This window comes from Myotis brandtii, unplaced genomic scaffold (assembly GCF_000412655.1).
Source record: "Myotis brandtii unplaced genomic scaffold, ASM41265v1 scaffold725, whole genome shotgun sequence".
NCBI lineage: Eukaryota > Metazoa > Chordata > Mammalia > Chiroptera > Vespertilionidae > Myotis > Myotis brandtii.
Genome location: NW_005370862.1, coordinates 423081 through 439972, shown reverse-complemented (window position 1 = coordinate 439972; position 16892 = coordinate 423081). Strand labels below are relative to the sequence as shown.

Below are 16892 nucleotides of genomic sequence, written 5' to 3'. Positions count from 1 at the left end.
TTGCTGATCTCTTGGGGGAGATCCTGAAAAGACTGTGGGCGTTCCCATGCCCCAGTCCTGACTCCCCAAGGCTAACCATGTGAGTGCTTTTGAAATTCGACTCCGCATACAGTCCATGACCTCACCCATGATATACAAAAAGAACTAATTCCACCCGCGGTCTGCCGGGCCGTTCCCATGAAATGTTGTAACTACTCGGTGTACCAGCGGCCGTGATTTCTGACGCTCACGCGTGAAGCATGCCTCTCCCACCGGCTAATGCGGCAGCTCCAGCCGACAGGCTTCTCAGTAAAATTCTCCCCGGGCACAGGCAGACCGGGTCTCCCCGCGGCCTCAGCCGGGCTGCTCGGCACCCGGCGGGAAGTCCGAACCTACGTGCGGCTTCAGGTACCTTTTCCATCACCAGCCCGGCAGACGGGGCCGCGACAGAGGAGGCCCCCACGACACCAAGTCCCAGACGGGCCGTGGCCTCAGTGGCAGGAGCACAGAGGACGCCAGCCCTGCTGCCAGCTGCTGCCAGCCCGCGCCTCTGGGCTCCTCCGCAGCTCCCTCCCGTCTCCTCCTGGAGGGGCTGCCGCCTCCTCTGCAGGAAGCAGGTCTAAGAGACAGACAGGCCCCCCTCCCCCAGGGTTAGAAGCAGTAAGAAAGCTGCAAGCCTCTGACTACGGTGACCACCGTCCTCTCAAACACAGAGAAGCAGCTGAGCCCAGAGTGAGGACATGCGCCCGACCCTATGAGCATTGACCTATGAACCAGGAGTCACGGTTCGATTCCAGGTCAGGGCACATGCCCAGGTTGCAGGCTGGATCCCCAGTAGGGTGCTTGGAGGAGGCAGCCAATCCATGATTCTCTCTCATCATTGCTGTTTCTATCTCTCTCACTCTCCCTTCCTCTCTGAAATCAATAAAATAAAATAATAAAATAAATAAGATAAAATAAAATAAAACGAGTGAGGACATGCTTTACCCCTTGGACCCCATGAAGCCAGCCCCGGATGCTCCGCCTCCATGAATCCATGATGCCCTTTCTCTCGGAGCTCAGTGTGCTGGGTCCAGGCAGTCTGATGACCAGCTTGACGGTCAGACCTGAGGTCAGGGAGTGTCAGGCCTCGGCTTCCACCGCCGTCAACGTTGTGCTGTGTCGTCTGGGTCTCCGGCCTCAGAACCAACGTGTCGCCCTCCCCCACTGACTTGCTGGGATTCCGGATTACACGGCGCTGAGTGTATCACGTTGGAAAGACCGGACAGCTTAACACCACCGAGTCTCCTCATCCATAGCATGGAATATCTTTCCATCTGCTTAGATGTGATTGGAGGTTTATGCAATTTGCAATCAAGAGGCCTCCTTCCACAGGAACTCAGAACATGCAAAGGATCTACAAGAGCCACAGCACGTGAATGTATGAACAGCTTTCCCCGGGGGAGGTGCCCCCAGCCCTGGGGACCCTGCTTACACTGGTCAGGCTGGTGGAGACCCTCTGCACCCGCCCCCCCACTTTCCTAGAGAGAAATCTCTGGGAAGGGGCTCCCCAGGGCTGCGGGAACCTGAAGATCCCAGAGAAAAGCTGGGGCCGTGGGCACGCGTGTTGCCATCAACGACCCAGCTACTAGAACAGCCGTGGGCAAACTACGGCCCGCGGGCCGGATCCGGCCCGTTTGAAATGAATAAAACTAAAAAAAAAAAAAAGACTGTACCCTTTTATGTAATGATGTTTACTTTGAATTTATATCAGTTCACACAAACACTCCATCCATGCTTTTGTTCCGGCCCTCCGGTCCAGTTTAAGAACCCATTGTGGCCCTCGAGTCAAAAAGTTTGCCCACCCCTGGCCTAGAAGCACAGCCCTTGCATGACTGTGTCCCCTGCCCGGCCCCGTAGGAAGCTTTTCCATTATTGCTTCTGACAGACACCGCGGCGGCGCCGGGAGGATCAAGGAGATAACTGGCATCCAAGGGCTTTGCGGGGTGAGCGCGCGGCACAAACACGGATTAGGATGATTCCAGCTCCGCGTCCATCTGGACGGGGCGGCAGACAGCTCTCCGCCCACACGGGAGTCGGGCTGGCATCTCGCTGCGCCGCGTGGCGTAACCAAGCACCCACCGCGGTCGGACACCCGCAGACCGGCCAGCGCCGTGGCCGAGGGGACGGCGACATGGGGTGGACACTGGACACTGTCCACAGGCAAAAGGACATGAGAACCTGGTCCGAGCCGGTCCTGTGCTAGAAACGGCAGGTGGAGAACGGGGACAGGCGTCCAGAATGCGGGGGACAGTGAGGGGTCCCAGCACCCTCGAGCGGGAGGGGCCCTCCGGGGCTCAAAACACCCGTGGAGCTCCTCCTCCCCTGCGAGGAAGCCACCGCGTGATTTCTGATCTGTATCCGTCATTATCCCTAACGCACTCAGACAGCTTCCCCCGAGGCCAGGAAACAACTCGAAGCTTATGCGTTTGTGAGAGGCTGCTTCCCAGATGAGAGCTCAGAAAGAGTCAACAAGCAACAAAACTGATAGGGAAGAGCTGTGGGTGAGAGAGAAGGCGAGGACGCGGAACTCACTTCCAGCCAGGTTATGCCTTTCAAGGAAATAAAAGCTGCGCTTCTGGGTGAGCAAAACTCGCCCAACAACGTATTTATTGAGATGACACACAGTTGTGGGAACACAGTGCCTTCCGGTGAGGACGAGGCAGAAACGGCACCAGGAGGTGGTGAGATGGAACCCCAGGGACAGTCCCGGAAGGAAGCCAACCCTCGCCATCTGTGCGCCGCCCGCCCCTGGGGGCTCAGATTCAATTAATCTGCACCCCAGGCCCCACGCACGCCCGCGGGGACCGTGGCCAAGTGCCGGCTGACGGCCGACAGGACAGTGGAGGAGACGGAGGACTAGCGACTCCATCCCGAGCTGAGCAGGAGACACGGGGAGGAACCTAAAGGGCAAAGAGCAGTGTTTTCCTAACGCGGGTTGAGACGCATTCGCCGTTAGGAGGTAAGTGTAGTGCCTGCCAACCAGGATTTTTTTAGTGAAATCCGTTGGTTCAGAATAGACCAAAGGATACTGAGGACAAAAACGCCCAAGTACATCACATGGAACAAAGGTCAGAATGTACACAGCAGCCACACACACACGCATACACACAGTCACAGATACACATACACACACTCATATACAAACTCACACACATGTCCACCAAACATATACACATGTTCACATATGCACATACTTACAAACTCACACATACATACAAACTCATACACATATACCAAACATACACACACACTCACAACACAAACATACACACATACACATGCTCACACGTATACACATAGCACATACATATACTTATACACACATATATGCACATACATGCACACATACACATACACACACGCACCAGGAATCTCTCTCTTACCGTAGACCACGGTCAGTGCTTCCCTCTCCAGAAAGTTCTGGAATGCTCAGTCCCAGACAGAAGAGGAGACTCCACGTAAGTCCCAGGACAGTGTCTGTCAGGATCGCCCCAGAGTTGGAAGTAATCATCAGGGAACTCAGGGAAAACTGCCTGGGACAGTTCTGACCGCGAGGCCCCCAATGCCCCAAACCCACCTCGGCCAGAGCTCAGTGGTCCAGGGCAGCCCCCGCTGCCAACAGTGGTTGTGCCCGCAACCTCGGCCCCCAAGGCCTTCATGGCCGGCCCCATCTCACCCCTTACTCCCCGCAGGACACACCCAATTTGGGGGGAAGCAGTCGAAGTTTTGTCAATGCCTTACGAACGGACACTCCAGTCTGATGCCACGTTAATGCTGAAGTTAAATATTAGCTGAAACTCCTCTTGCCTTGCCCTTCGTCGAGACATAAAACACGGCCGACGGCTCACACCTGCCGGAGGATGTGAGGTGGCTTCAGTTCTGATAAGGCGACTGCAGGGTTTGGGCTCCCTGGGACACAGCAGCTCTCCACCCCCCAACCCTGAATGTGGAGAGCGGCTACAGCGTTCGGACAGGTTTAAGCCTGGTACTAATGAGAGGGCACGATCCACGTGCAAGTCCCAGCACAGTTACAGCCAAAGGCTATGGCTGTGAGCTTGACCTTATGGTCCGAACCTGTGGTCCCACGTGGCTGAGTGATGTGGGCTGCGGGAGGGGCAGCAAGTAAACAAAGCTTGATCAGGTGCATATAATTGAGTAGATTCGAAACAGCGAGAACATTGTAAACATCTTGACCACGCCCTTACTTTGCCTTGCAGAATCTGCTATAAAATAAAGACTTGGCTTGCAGGCCGTGGCGCTGTCTCTCCATCAGAGAGGGCAGCGTCCCACCCAGCCCCAGCTTTCTTCTCTTGTCTTTCTTCTTTAATCCTTCACCGGCCCCCTCCCGCTCAGGCTCACCCATGGCCGTGCTGGCGAAGCAAACCGAAGGTCACCCCAAATAAAGCCGAGAAGGTTCGAGAGCATGCTGACCTCAGAGTTGCAAATGAGGAGGGGTGGGGGTCAGATCATCTCAAACATCAAAACAGCCAACAAGGGCCACCCCTGGGAGCCACGTCTAACCCGAAGCCATGCCAGGCTTTGCACGTTCTCTCTGAGCAGGATGAGTCACAGCTGTCTCTCCATTTCCACAGAGCAAAACTGAGAGTTCACACAACACAAAACGCCAGGACCCACGATGGGAACCTTCACGTCAGGTGTCGAGACCACCCCGATTGTGAAAGAACAAAATGCAGAAAGAGCAGCAAGCAGGCAGCGTTCCAAGTAGAACTCAGCCACCCGTGCTGCAGACAGAAGGTTCCCATCACGGCGCCGACGCCACGGCAGTCACCCGTGTCTTCCACTGAACCGCTCAGGACGGGGCTGACACGCGGGGAAAGGAGCAGACACGAGCCAAGCCCCATCAAATGCCATAACATGAGAACAGATTCAGAAATCTAAAATCACAGGCCCAAACTCCCCGTGGTTTCTATCTATTCTTCCGCTCCCCTCCCGTTTCCCTGAACGGCCACAGGGTTCGGGGTCAGCTCATCTAATCCTTGGGACGAGGCGGCGGCGCAGGCAGGAGCAGGCGGCCCCACCCCTGCCACAGGCCCCGCTCCCCAGCCCCGTCCACAGGCGTCCGTCCACCACACGCCCCGTGAAGATGGGGCGTCGCACTGAGAGAGGAGCAGCCTGCCTACAGCGGCCGCCTCGGAGGCGAGAGGCTCCGGGGACTTCATTCCTGTCTGTGACCCCGGCTCCGGTCACAGCAGCCCTGAGGCACATCTGAGCGTCTGTTCCCCACGAATGGTTAGAGCTGGCAAGTCCCTTTCCCACAACATTTTAAAGACACAGAGATGCATTCGGAAATCACCCATTAACAGGACACTAACAGGGAAGGTGAGCACAGAGGCAGGGACTGGGAGCAGCCGAGGGAAAGCCACCAGGAATCACGTGGGAGATTCCTCCGCTTTGAAGGAATTAGCACGGGCGGCAAACCGCTCACTTCACGGGCAGCAAATCACCCACTTCACGGGCAGCAAACTGCTCACTTCACGGGTGGCAAACCGCTCACTGCTCGGGCAGCAAATCACCCACTTCACGGGCAGCAAATTGCTAACTGCTCGGACGGCAAAGCGCCCACTTCACGGGCAATAAACCGCTCAGCTCCGTCTGCAGTGAGCCAGCGCCACAGAAATCTCCAGAACAGGGTGCCCGAGAGCGTGCAGGGCCAGGGGCTGCCCTGGGGGCCTCCTGGCACCTCCACACCAGGCGGCCCTAGGAGCACTCAGAGCCCCTGGAGATGAAGGCATCTTTCCTCCAAGGGCCAGAGGATGACAACAGGTCACCACGGGTGGCGAGAACAGCGGGAACATGGGGACCCGGATCCCTCTATCTCCTGCGCAGGCGAAAGGTGCATTCACGGCTGAAGACAGGACACCGTTGGCTGGGCGTGGCCTGAGGTCTGACTGATGCCTGGGCACCGACAGCCCCACCTCGCACAGAGACTGAGGCACCTGGCCCCTTATTCTCATCGAAGACCCCATATTTACAAATAATAAAAGGGTAATATGCTAATTAGACCAAACGTCCTTCTGGGCGTCATTCCGGACATCCTTCCGGATGAAGCCGTGGCCGGAGCGACCCAGGTCCCGGGCACCTGCCGGCGGTGGCCAGAGCAAAGCCCAAATCTCAGGTGCCAGAGGGAAACCAGTGCTGGCAGCCGGGGGAAGGAAGGCCTATCCTTGCATGAATTTTCGTGCAGCAGCCGGGGGAAGGAAGGCCTATCCTTGCATGAATTTTCGTGCAGCGGGCCTCTAGTATTTACAGAGAGAGAGTGCAAAACCTCCCGCCTGGGAGCAGACACAGCAGAGTCAGCATTTAGAGGCCCCACAGAAGATAGCGCCACCCCTCACGCAGGGGGCAGGGTCATGTGCACCACAGAAGCCAGCCCGGGCCTCCTGCCCAAGTCCAAGCATGGCAGGATGAGCAGCCGCTCCTCCCAGCGGCCCAGGAGCCCTGCAGCCGGGGGCTGGCCTTGAGCGTGGCCGTGGCGGCGAGCGAGGGCCTACCTTCACCCTGAGGGTCTGGTCCGACATGCTGCTCATCATGGCGCTGATGGACCGGAACAGCTGCAGGAGGGACTCCATGAAGTCGGCCTCGCCCTTGTTCTCGTAGAGCCTGCAACGGAACAGACGCTCTGTGGGGCCTCGGCGCCTCACCCCAAGGGTGCCTGCGTCTCCGGCCACCAAGGTGCTGTTCGGGCGGCCGTTAGAGTGTGAGTGATCTCGGGACATCCTCGAGCCAGGAGGCGCTGGGAAATGAGATTGCGCTGCACCACCGGCCACGGAGACGCCTGCGCCTCCAAGAAGCTGGTTTTCAACCCCACTATGTATTGTTTTCCTCACTGTCACATGACCCAGTGTGTAAACCTGAAAAACACAGAAACGTCTGGAAAGGGGGGAAGGAGGTAAAGAGAGAGAAAGGGTGAGAGGAAGGGAGGATGGAGAACTTCAGCTTTAATTCTATCCCACAGAAGTTACAGCATTAATATTTGGGTGTATTTCCTGCCAGTGGTTTTATTTTATTTTTAAATATTTTTATTGATTTTAGGAAAAGAAAGGGAGAGAGAGAGAGAGATAAAAACATCAATGATGAGAGAGAATCATTGATCGGCCGCCTCCTGCACGCCCCCTACTGGGGATCAAGCCCACAACCCCAGCATGTGCCCTTGACTAGAATTGAACCCGGTACCCTTCAGGCCTCAGGCCAATGCTCTACCCATTGAACAACACCAGCTAGGGCCTGCCAGTTGTTTTAAACTTTTAATACTACATAATTGAGTCACAAAGACACTACATTGCCTAAATTTAACATAACCTTATAACCACTTGAAAATGATACCATAACAGTAAACTTGAAATCACTTTATTTTAAAGAAATGATACTAGACAAATTCATTCTTCACAGAATTGGTGCTGATGGGAAAACTTGCAAGTGGTGGAGCATAGTCAGGAAATGTATAGATAATGAGTAAGTTACGCATGGGTTTCATGTATGCAAATATAAGGTGCTAACTGTGAGTAAGTTTCATCTATAAATTAGTTATTAGCCGTTACTTCAAGTTGCTGTGTCATGAAGAAGCAATGCATTTGCATTTTAAAATACTGCAACTCAGATGCTTTATTAACAGAGACGAGTCTCCTGCCTAATTAAAAGCACCTCTTACCTGAAGACTCGTGTACAAGGCAAACCTCTGTAAACTGATAATTAATTACCCTGGAGGTATTTATCTTATATTTAAATGAGTCCCTCTGTAAAGTAAGAAACTGTCTAAAATGGGGAACTGTGACCTCGTCTGTCTGTAAAGGGTTTTCAAGCAGGCGTTGGTTTCAATGGCGCACCGAGCAATTAAAATCCCGGAGTCATGCCAGGCCGGCGAGCTCAGTGGTTGAACGTCAGCCTATGAACCAGGAGGTCATGGTTTGATTCCAGGTCAGGGCACATGCCGGATTGCAGGCTTGATCCCCAGTGTGGGGCGTGCAGGAGGCAGCCGATCAATGATCCTCTCTCATCACTGATGTTTCTATCTCTCCCTCCCTCTTCCTTCCTCTCTGAAATCAATAAAAATACATAATATTTTTTTTAAAAAATCATGGAGTCATGAGCGTCTGCTTGCAGGTGACAGGGAAAGAAAGGTGCTTGGGGGCTGATAGAAACGCTGGTGAGTCGGTCTGCACCCTTCGGGTTACCTGCCAATTCCTGTGACTTTATGGGTCAGGAGACTAAAAGCAAAAGTAAAAACCTCTGTAAATCGGAGTGGAGTTTTTGTCAGTCTCCAGAGATAAGAAAGAGAGTGCTGGAAACGCCGGGGAGACGGCCCCAGAGGACACAGCTGGCTCTATGCCAGTGATAGCGAACCTATGACACACGTGTCAGAGGTGACACACGAACTCATTTTTTGATTTTTCTTTGTTAAATGGCATTTAAACATATAAAATAAATATCAAAAATATAAGTCTTTGTTTTACTATGATTACAAATATAAAAAAATTTCTATATGTGACACGGCACCAGAGTTAAGTTAGGGTTTTTCAAAATGCTGACAGGCTGAGCTCAAAAGGTTCACCATCACTGCTCTATGCTGAAAACCCGGGAGGATGAGGGGCCACTACTGTGGACCGAGGCTCAGCGAGGCCACCCGCAGGCGAGACTCGGCACAGCCTGTCCAGCAAGGGCTCAGCCCTCTGCTCTGCCTGGAGGGGAAGGAGGGGTCACTCTGAAAGGAGGTGGAGTCACCTGGCACTTTTACACGCTGACATCCACTGTCCTGCATTCAAACAAAAATGACTACGCACAGACCCACAGCCACTCAAGGAGGGAAGAAAGCCAATGGCAACATCCACAGGTGATCAAGATACTGTAGTTAGCCAACCAGAAAGTCAAGTAAATATAATGAGTATATTTTAAAATAAAGAGCAAAGGGTAAACAAATAGGAAGATGGAAACATGGAAAATAGAGAGAGGGAGAGAAGAGAAGCTTAGGTGGAAAATTTTAGGAGAGAAAAAAAAATCAAACTTATAAACCTAAGAAATGTAATATCTAAAATGATGGAAACTGAGAGAGGGCAGAAGAACATCCGGGGGAAGAAGACAGCTGCCCGCCGAGACCTCATAGGAATGGGAATGTCCTCCACACACAAGGACGAGGTACAGAACCTGCCGGAAGCAGCTTCCTGGGATGAGCGGGGGTTTCCGCTCTCCCCTCTCGGTCTCACCGGACAAACCAAAAGGTCCCCTGTTTGACCCGCCTGGAGGTGGAAGGAGGGAGGGGGAGCCAGAGGCGGTCTGGACATAAGTCGATGAATAAAACCCAGTCCTCATTCCTCACTCCACGTAATGTTGTAGGGATTCATTCACAAGGAACGACGAGATCTTTGTCTACAACCTGCATCTGACTTTCGTTACCCAGGAAATGACGGCAACATGACAAATCTGGGGCAACTTATCCCTGACCAGTAACTAGTTATGCACAGAGCTAACGCCAGGGGACAGGTCGAAACCCCACAGCGCGGGACGCCGGCGGGGAGCCCGCCAGGACCCCTTCAGGAGCATGACCCGGGGCCTGACCAGGAGGCGTCTGTCTGCCGGTTTTCCGGTTCATGGGATGCGCCCGCCCACGCAGACAACACAGACAAACAGAAACCCCACAAGTGCCCCTGCTGTCAGCAATCTTTCTGTGGGTTCCCCGGGGAACCCAGTGTCTCCTGGCCAGAGATTTAAAGCCGCTGTTCTCATTTCTACACAAAACGAGCTTTCTGAAAACAACAGCCTGGAAGGATGCCCATCCGAGGGAGAGAGCGGCATGACCACGATAAGTTCAGTATCTTCATGGCCAAGGTGCCCCCTCTTGATCTCTAGCAGAATAGTTACTGCCAAGTAGCCGGGAATTTTGCGAAGCTGCTGCGTTCCATGAAAATACAGCAGACCCTTCACGAAAGAAGGCAAAAATGACCTCCGCGTTCCTGCCTCGAGCCCCGCTGTTTTCTCCCCAGGTAACCCCGTGCTCAGCCAAGCAAGGGAGGGCCCTGTCACTGCTCTGCCATCCTAGCCCCAAGGAAAGGAGGAAAGGGGAGAGGAAGAGGAAGGAAAAGGGAAAGAGGGGGGACAGGAGAGGGAAACCCAGGAGCCCCAGCAGAGCCCGCCCATCTGCCCGGCGACACCTACTGGTTGAAGAGCACGCGGGACACGATGAACTTGAAGATGTACTCCAGGGCCTTCATCGCTTTGTACAGCTGCTCGTTGACTCCCGGCTTCTCGGCGTTGTCCACGTAGTTCCGCAACACTTTCGTCAGCTTCCTATTCACGATGGAAACACAAATTAATAAGTTCCCCAAATCACAGCACCGCGGCGCGGCCCTGGCACAGAGAGATACCCCCGGGGGCGAGTTTTATCTGGGTTCACACCTCCCGACATATGCACATTTGTAAAATGCGTTCTAAACGGATGGAAAGGGACCCCGAAAGCAGCTCTCAGAAGAGTGCGATCGGAGTGCTTCCTACGTTTGAGATGTTGCCCTGAGCACTGGAATGTATTATGTGATTTAATCCTCACAACATCTCTATAAGGCAAGTAGTGGGTATTACCGCTGATTGGCAAGGGAAGACGCCCAGGTGTGGATGGGCAAACTAGCTTCCCCGACGTGAAATAAAAACATCAAAGGACTTTCTTTCTAGCCCAAGTGAGGCACCAAAGAAAATCTCTGCAAAAGGACATTAAAATGAAGATGATCTGGAACGAGATAATGCTCGCACAACATTGGATTCACTAAGTGCTAAAACTGTATATGGACCTGTACACTTGAAAACGGTTTCAAATGGTACATTCTGTGTTATGTGGGTTTTACCAAAATTTTAAGAAGGCATTGCACGAAATAGTATTTGTTATTGGGGGCCATTTCAGCAACCTCTAGTTCGTTTTCTAAAACTAGGCTATTTACACTCAAAATGAGAATTTTACAACCCATTTTTCAAATAGCAAATATTCTTAATTTTTGATGAGTTTTCTAAGAGGCTTTATATAAAAGACTATAAACATTTTATGAGAACATGGGTATTACATGAAAGGTTTTGTGAATTTTCTTTTACATTTTCTAATAGAATTGCATACATTTAGTTTTAAAAGTATAAGGACTCTACTTCTCTTAGAGAATCGATATCTTTATAAATTGTCAACCAAAAACAAGTGACTCCCTAACATGAAAACATGAAAACCTTTTGTCATGATAATAGAAGTTTACAAAGTTTATAATCTACCAAAATTGGTCAGAATTATTCTTAAATTTTTCCATACCATGACATAAGTAATTATGGACAGTTGGTACAAATAAAGTCCATATCGAAAGTCTGATTTTAATTCATAGCTTCATACGTTAGATTAAGTGCTTAAACCAAAGGTAGTTTTTTAAAACAATCCCTGTTACAAGTAAAACAAAGAGCATCAAAACTTTTCTATTTTTCTGGAATTCAGAAACCAGAAAGTTCAAATGGTAGTAAATTTGCTCCAAGTAAAGGAGTATATGAGAAAGTTAATTAAAAACCAAACAAACACTGGTGGTGTAGGTTCTCAAAACATGAGACGAATATTCCTTTTCCACAAAGTGAAAATTTCCTTTTCGGCCGATTACAGAGACTGAACTAGAGCAGCGGTCGCCGACCTGCGGTCCGTAAGGTCCGAAAGGTTGGCGACCACTGAACGAGAGGGCGCTGATTCGCAGTGGAGTGCATCATCGCTGGAAGATAAAATGGTACTTTCTGCTCCTCCCACTGACTCACTGGCCACCAGGCCCACTCTCCCGAGGCCCCTCCTTCCCCCAAGGACGGGCCGAGCCAACACTCGGATCCCAGTGCAGCGGGGCACGGAGCACGTGGTTCCAAAACCAGAAATGAAGTTCCAAATCTAATCTGAGAAGAGCTGTGTGGCCACATTTCAATAAAAAAGCAGAACTGCCAAAGTGACGCACGAGAAGGTCACGTCACATTCAGGCCACTTCCCTACACCCGCCCGGTTGTTTGTGGTTGTGTTTGCGTTGCCACAGCGAGGGGGAGGGGCGGTAAGGAACTGTCCAAAGTGCAGGCAAAGGGCCTCTCCACCGACAGACCATGTGTTGTAAACACACGTGTTTAAGCACACGTGTTGTAAGCACACGTGTGTTAGCAAGTGAGCGCAGGGCTCACCCAAGCTGGCTCCGGGTGCTCGGCAGGGCAGCGCTGCCCACTCGAGACACCGCCCACGCCACAGGCATCAAGGCATACACGACAGAATCCAGGGCCAGGACTGCGGCGTCAGACCTCTGACCTTGAGTGCAGGGCTGTACCCAGGCAAGGACGCGGGCTTTGACCTAAGTCCGGTCCAGGCACAGATGGGAGCTTTGACCAACTTAATGGCACCAAAGACAATCCCCCTCCAGGGGATGTTGTGAACGAAAGTATGTCAAACCACTATGCTGTACACCTGAAACTAATATAACCTTGTCTGTCAACTATAATGTTGTAAATGCATTTTAAAAAGAAATTATTTAAATCTCTTTTCTCACTGCAACTTGCACAATTAAAATTTTGAATAAATGTCCATGACCCCCACTATGAGAGATAGAATGTAACTAACTCGTCATAGAATGCTAATAATAATGAAACCTCACACACCTACAATCCTGCCCATTTTACAGATGAGAAGACTGAAACCCAGAGGGGTGAAGCACCTGAGAGCTTCCACGAAGCCCAGGCGGCTGGGCTCCAGGACTGCGCCACTGGACACCAGGTGAGCAGCGTCTGGGGCCCGGCCTCCCCCCCCCACTGCCCCCGCTCCGGTGTGTGTGAGACCCACAGGGGCACCTATGGGGGTGTGGGGGCCGGTCAAGAGCAGTTGGGTGGGCACTAAGAATCCAAGTGAGTCACAGCTGAAGCTTCGCAACAAAAGGGAACGCATCCTTTAAAGAGCAAAAGCTATACTGAAAAGCACCACACTGACTTTTATTCCCACGAAGCAAGCAATGCTCTCCAACAAGAACACACGCATTTATTCATTCATCCAAGCTGGTGGGGAAGCCGCACGGGGGCAGACCCTGTCCTCGTCTCTCAGGGTCATCGAACATGAACTGAAAACATCAGGTAAGTAGAAGATGGGGGAGAAGAGAAAGAATGTGTTCCAGAATGACCAGGATGTACTACGTAACTCCGCTGGTAAGACTTTTAGCTCTCTGAAGAGGGAAATACTAATAAAAACTCCCCCAGCAAATTCAGAGTTGTAAGGAGGGGACCGTACAGTCGTAGATAAAAAGGACATGAAGAAGACCCTTAACAAGAAGCACATGCAAAAAGCGTTCTGGTTTTAAACAACCCAGAGAACTTACGTGTAGGCTAGCGTCGCACTGAAGTGCTTCTTAATGTAGGTTTCCAGCACGGGGTTGAAGTGCTGGAACTTCCTATCGGCAATGAGTCCGATGATGAACACCTGGGAGGGAATCGGCCGTGTCGTTAGTAAGATGACGCCAACCCGCGGGCATCTTCACCTGAATCCTTGCATCCTGGGACCCAATGAACTCCAAGATGTTTCGGACAGAAGTTGGTCAGCCAGCTGACCTCCTCCTGCCCTAGAAACGGCATTTGCCCAACCGGAGTTACTGAAGGAGACCTCCTAGCTCTCCCTGATTGTGTGGATTGGATGTATAGGGCAACGCTTTCGAGGTCACCGCGATGGATCCCCTACAGATGTGCCTCTAACGTCTGAGTGGAGGACAGGAAGGGCCTCTTACCAGAGCATCAAACACGAGCGTGTCGAAGGTCTCGCTCTCCGAGTTCTCCATCATGATGTTGAACAGCGCGTCCAGGGTGTCCTGGAGGAACTGCGGAGACACAGCCGTGGGGTGGGCTCTGAGCCCGGGCTCTGCTCTCATGCCCACCTGGTCCAGCGCCACCTACGACGCTGCTCACTTCAGGGATAGTTCCAGCCAGTAGAGGCCGAGACAAACATCGGAGATCAGTGACCTCAGAACAAAGATGGGGGTGAGCTGAGTCCAGCGATGGGACTGACCGCAGGGGGAGGCCCCAGGGTCCCACCCGCAGGACTTTCCAACCCTCTCCTGCTTTTCACCATCTGGTGACCAAGGGCTCAACAGCACTTGCTTTTGTATCATTTGTCCCCATGTTCAGATTGTAAGATCCTTGCAAAGGTCAAAACTCTGCCATCTGTGAACAGCCCGGTGTGACTGCCAACAGCCTCTGCAGCTGCCAAGCCCGGGCTCGTCACGGCTCACCCAGCGTCTCTGCAGCAGGTCCACCCGACAAGGGACGCCATCACAGCTCAGAGCGTGGCAGCCGGGAGCCGTGGCCTCCTGGTTCACCCGCATGTGGCGCAGGGCTGCGGGATACGAGCACCGCGCAGAGGGACCCGTACACGGGCTGCGAGAGGGCTTCTCTGGACAGCCACCCTCCGTGGACAGCCATCCTCTCCTTAAGACTATCCACTGAAGAACCAAAATCACCATTTTCCTGTTATACCAGAATGGGAGACGGTATCTTTTGCTAACTGAGCAAGGACCTTCCTCAGTCTATCACACAGTGTCATCACTCTACTACTCGTTTTAGGTAGACAGAAGGAAGGCCTTGAATAAGTGGGAATAACCCACACTCCATGGGTGTCCTTAAACAGAGGAGGAGGAGCCCCGCTAAGTAAATCGGGGACCCCCCCACCCTGGGGCCTGGCTCCCAGTAACGCCGTGTGCCTGAGACAAGACGGTTCCAGGCCTACAGGGCGCACAGGACACGCTGGTGAGGGGAGGGGTGGACGGGTGGCCTGGCCTGAAGGGTCCCCCAGCCTGAGGGGTCCCCAGGTGCACAGGGAGCAGAGGGAGAGAGGCGAACGTTCCCAGGGATGAGCAATCGGATTTGAAAACAGATTAGATCGGGGACGGGAGAACAAGAGGAGACGGCTCCTGATTTCCCCTGGTGAGTGTGACCAAGACCAGCAGAAACGCACTGATTCCTGAGGTGACGAGGGGCTTAAACATGATGGGGGACAAAGTTTCATTAACTGTGCGTCTCCTGGAGTTACGTTAACGTACTCCCCCGGCTCCCTGGGAGCCGGGGCGCTTACAGAACCTGGGAAACGGGTTAGGGTGCCTTTAACAGGGTCAGCACCGGAGCCGGCGAGGACCTGGAACCATGGCCCAAGCCGGGGACGCGTGGGGATGTTTCAACGCCTGCGAAGTTCGGAAAGTGAACGATATTAATTTATACCGATGTTGACCATCTCGCCGTTTAATTAAGGCCATTTCATGTGATTAATTTTCACAGCGATAAGACAGTCGTCCCTCTGAAAGCACAGGTGGGGGGGGGGTACTGGAGGAACTGCGGAGACACGGCCGTGGGGTGGGCTCTGAGCCCGGGCTCTGCTCTCATGCCCACCTGGGCCGGGCGCCACCTACGACGCTGCTCACTTCAGGGATAGTTCCAGCCAGTAGAGGCCGAGACAAACATCGGAGATCAGTGACCTCAGAACAAAGATGGGGGTGAGCTGAGTCCAGCGATGGGACTGACCGCAGGGGGAGGCCCCAGGGTCCCACCCGCAGGACTTTCCAACCCTCTCCTGCTTTTCACCATCTGGTGACCAAGGGCTCAACAGCACTTGCTTTTGTATCATTTGTCCCCATGTTCAGATTGTAAGATCCTTGCAAAGGTCAAAACTCTGCCATCTGTGAACAGCCCGGTGTGACTGCCAACAGCCTCTGCAGCTGCCAAGCCCGGGCTCGTCACGGTTCACCCAGCGTCTCTGCAGCAGGTCCACCCGACAAGGGACGCCATCACAGCACAGAGCGTGACAGCCGGGAGCCGTGGCCTCCTGGTTCAACCGCACCTGGCGCAGGGCTGCGGGATACGAGCACCGCCAAGGGGGTCCCGTACACAGGCTGTGAGAGGGCTTCTCTGGACAACCACCCTCCGTGGACAGCGCCCCTTGTGGACAGCCATCCTCTAAGACTATCCACTGGAGAACCAAAATCACCATTTTCCTGTTACACCAGAATGGGAGACGGTATCTTTTGCTAACTGAGCAAGGACCTTCCTCAGTCTATCACACAGTGTCATCACTCTACTACTCGTTTTAGGTAGACAGAAGGAAGGCCTTGAATAAGTGGGAATAACCCACACTCCATGGGTGTCCTTAAACAGAGGAGGAGGAGCCCCGCTAAGTAAATCGGGGACCCCCCCACCCTGGGGCCTGGCTCCCAGTAACGCCGTGTGCCTGAGACAAGTCGGTTCCAGGCCTACAGGGCGCACAGGACACGCCGGCCAAGGCACCGTCAGGCCAGCGAGGGGAGGGGGGGACGGGTGGCCTGGCCTGAAGGGTCCCCCGGCCTGAGGGGTTCCCAGGTGCACAGGGAGCAGAGGGAGAGAGGCGAATGTTCCCAGAGATGAGCAATCGGATTTGAAAACAGATTAGATCGGGGACGGGAGAACAAGAGGAGACGGCTCCTGATTTCCCCTGGTGAGTGTGACCAAGACCAGCAGAAACACACTGATTCCTGAGGTGACGAGGGGCTTAAACATGACGGGGGACAAAGTTTCATTAACTGTGCGTCTCCTGGAGTTACGTTAACGTACTCCCCCGGCTCCCTGGGAGCCGGGGCGCTTACAGAACCTGGGAAACGGGTTAGGGTGCCTTTAACAGGGTCAGCACCGGAGCCGGCGAGGACCTGGAACCATGGCCCAAGCCGGGGACGCGTGGGGATGTTTCAACGCCTGCGAAGTTCGGAAAGTGAACGATATTAATTTATACCGATGTTGACCATCTCGCCGTTTAATTAAGGCCATTTCATGTGATTAATTTTCACAGCGATAAGACAGTCGTCCCTCTGAAAGCACAGGTGGGGGGG

The 16892-nt window shown here is 53.1% G+C and overlaps 1 protein-coding gene across 1 annotated transcript in view; it reads right to left on the bottom strand.

Moving 5' to 3' along the window:
- The window catches only part of DOCK1 (dedicator of cytokinesis 1), a 264303-nt gene that overhangs the window by 206065 nt on the left and 41346 nt on the right, over window positions 1–16892 (bottom strand). The window contains exons 18-23 of the mRNA XM_014530148.1: window positions 15775–15885; window positions 14277–14380; window positions 13776–13865; window positions 13374–13474; window positions 10189–10320; window positions 6534–6642 (exon numbers count right to left, since the gene is read on the bottom strand). Coding sequence (XP_014385634.1) covers window positions 6534–6642; window positions 10189–10320; window positions 13374–13474; window positions 13776–13865; window positions 14277–14380; window positions 15775–15885 — 647 coding nt within the window. The remainder of the gene's footprint in view (window positions 1–6533; window positions 6643–10188; window positions 10321–13373; window positions 13475–13775; window positions 13866–14276; window positions 14381–15774; window positions 15886–16892) is intronic.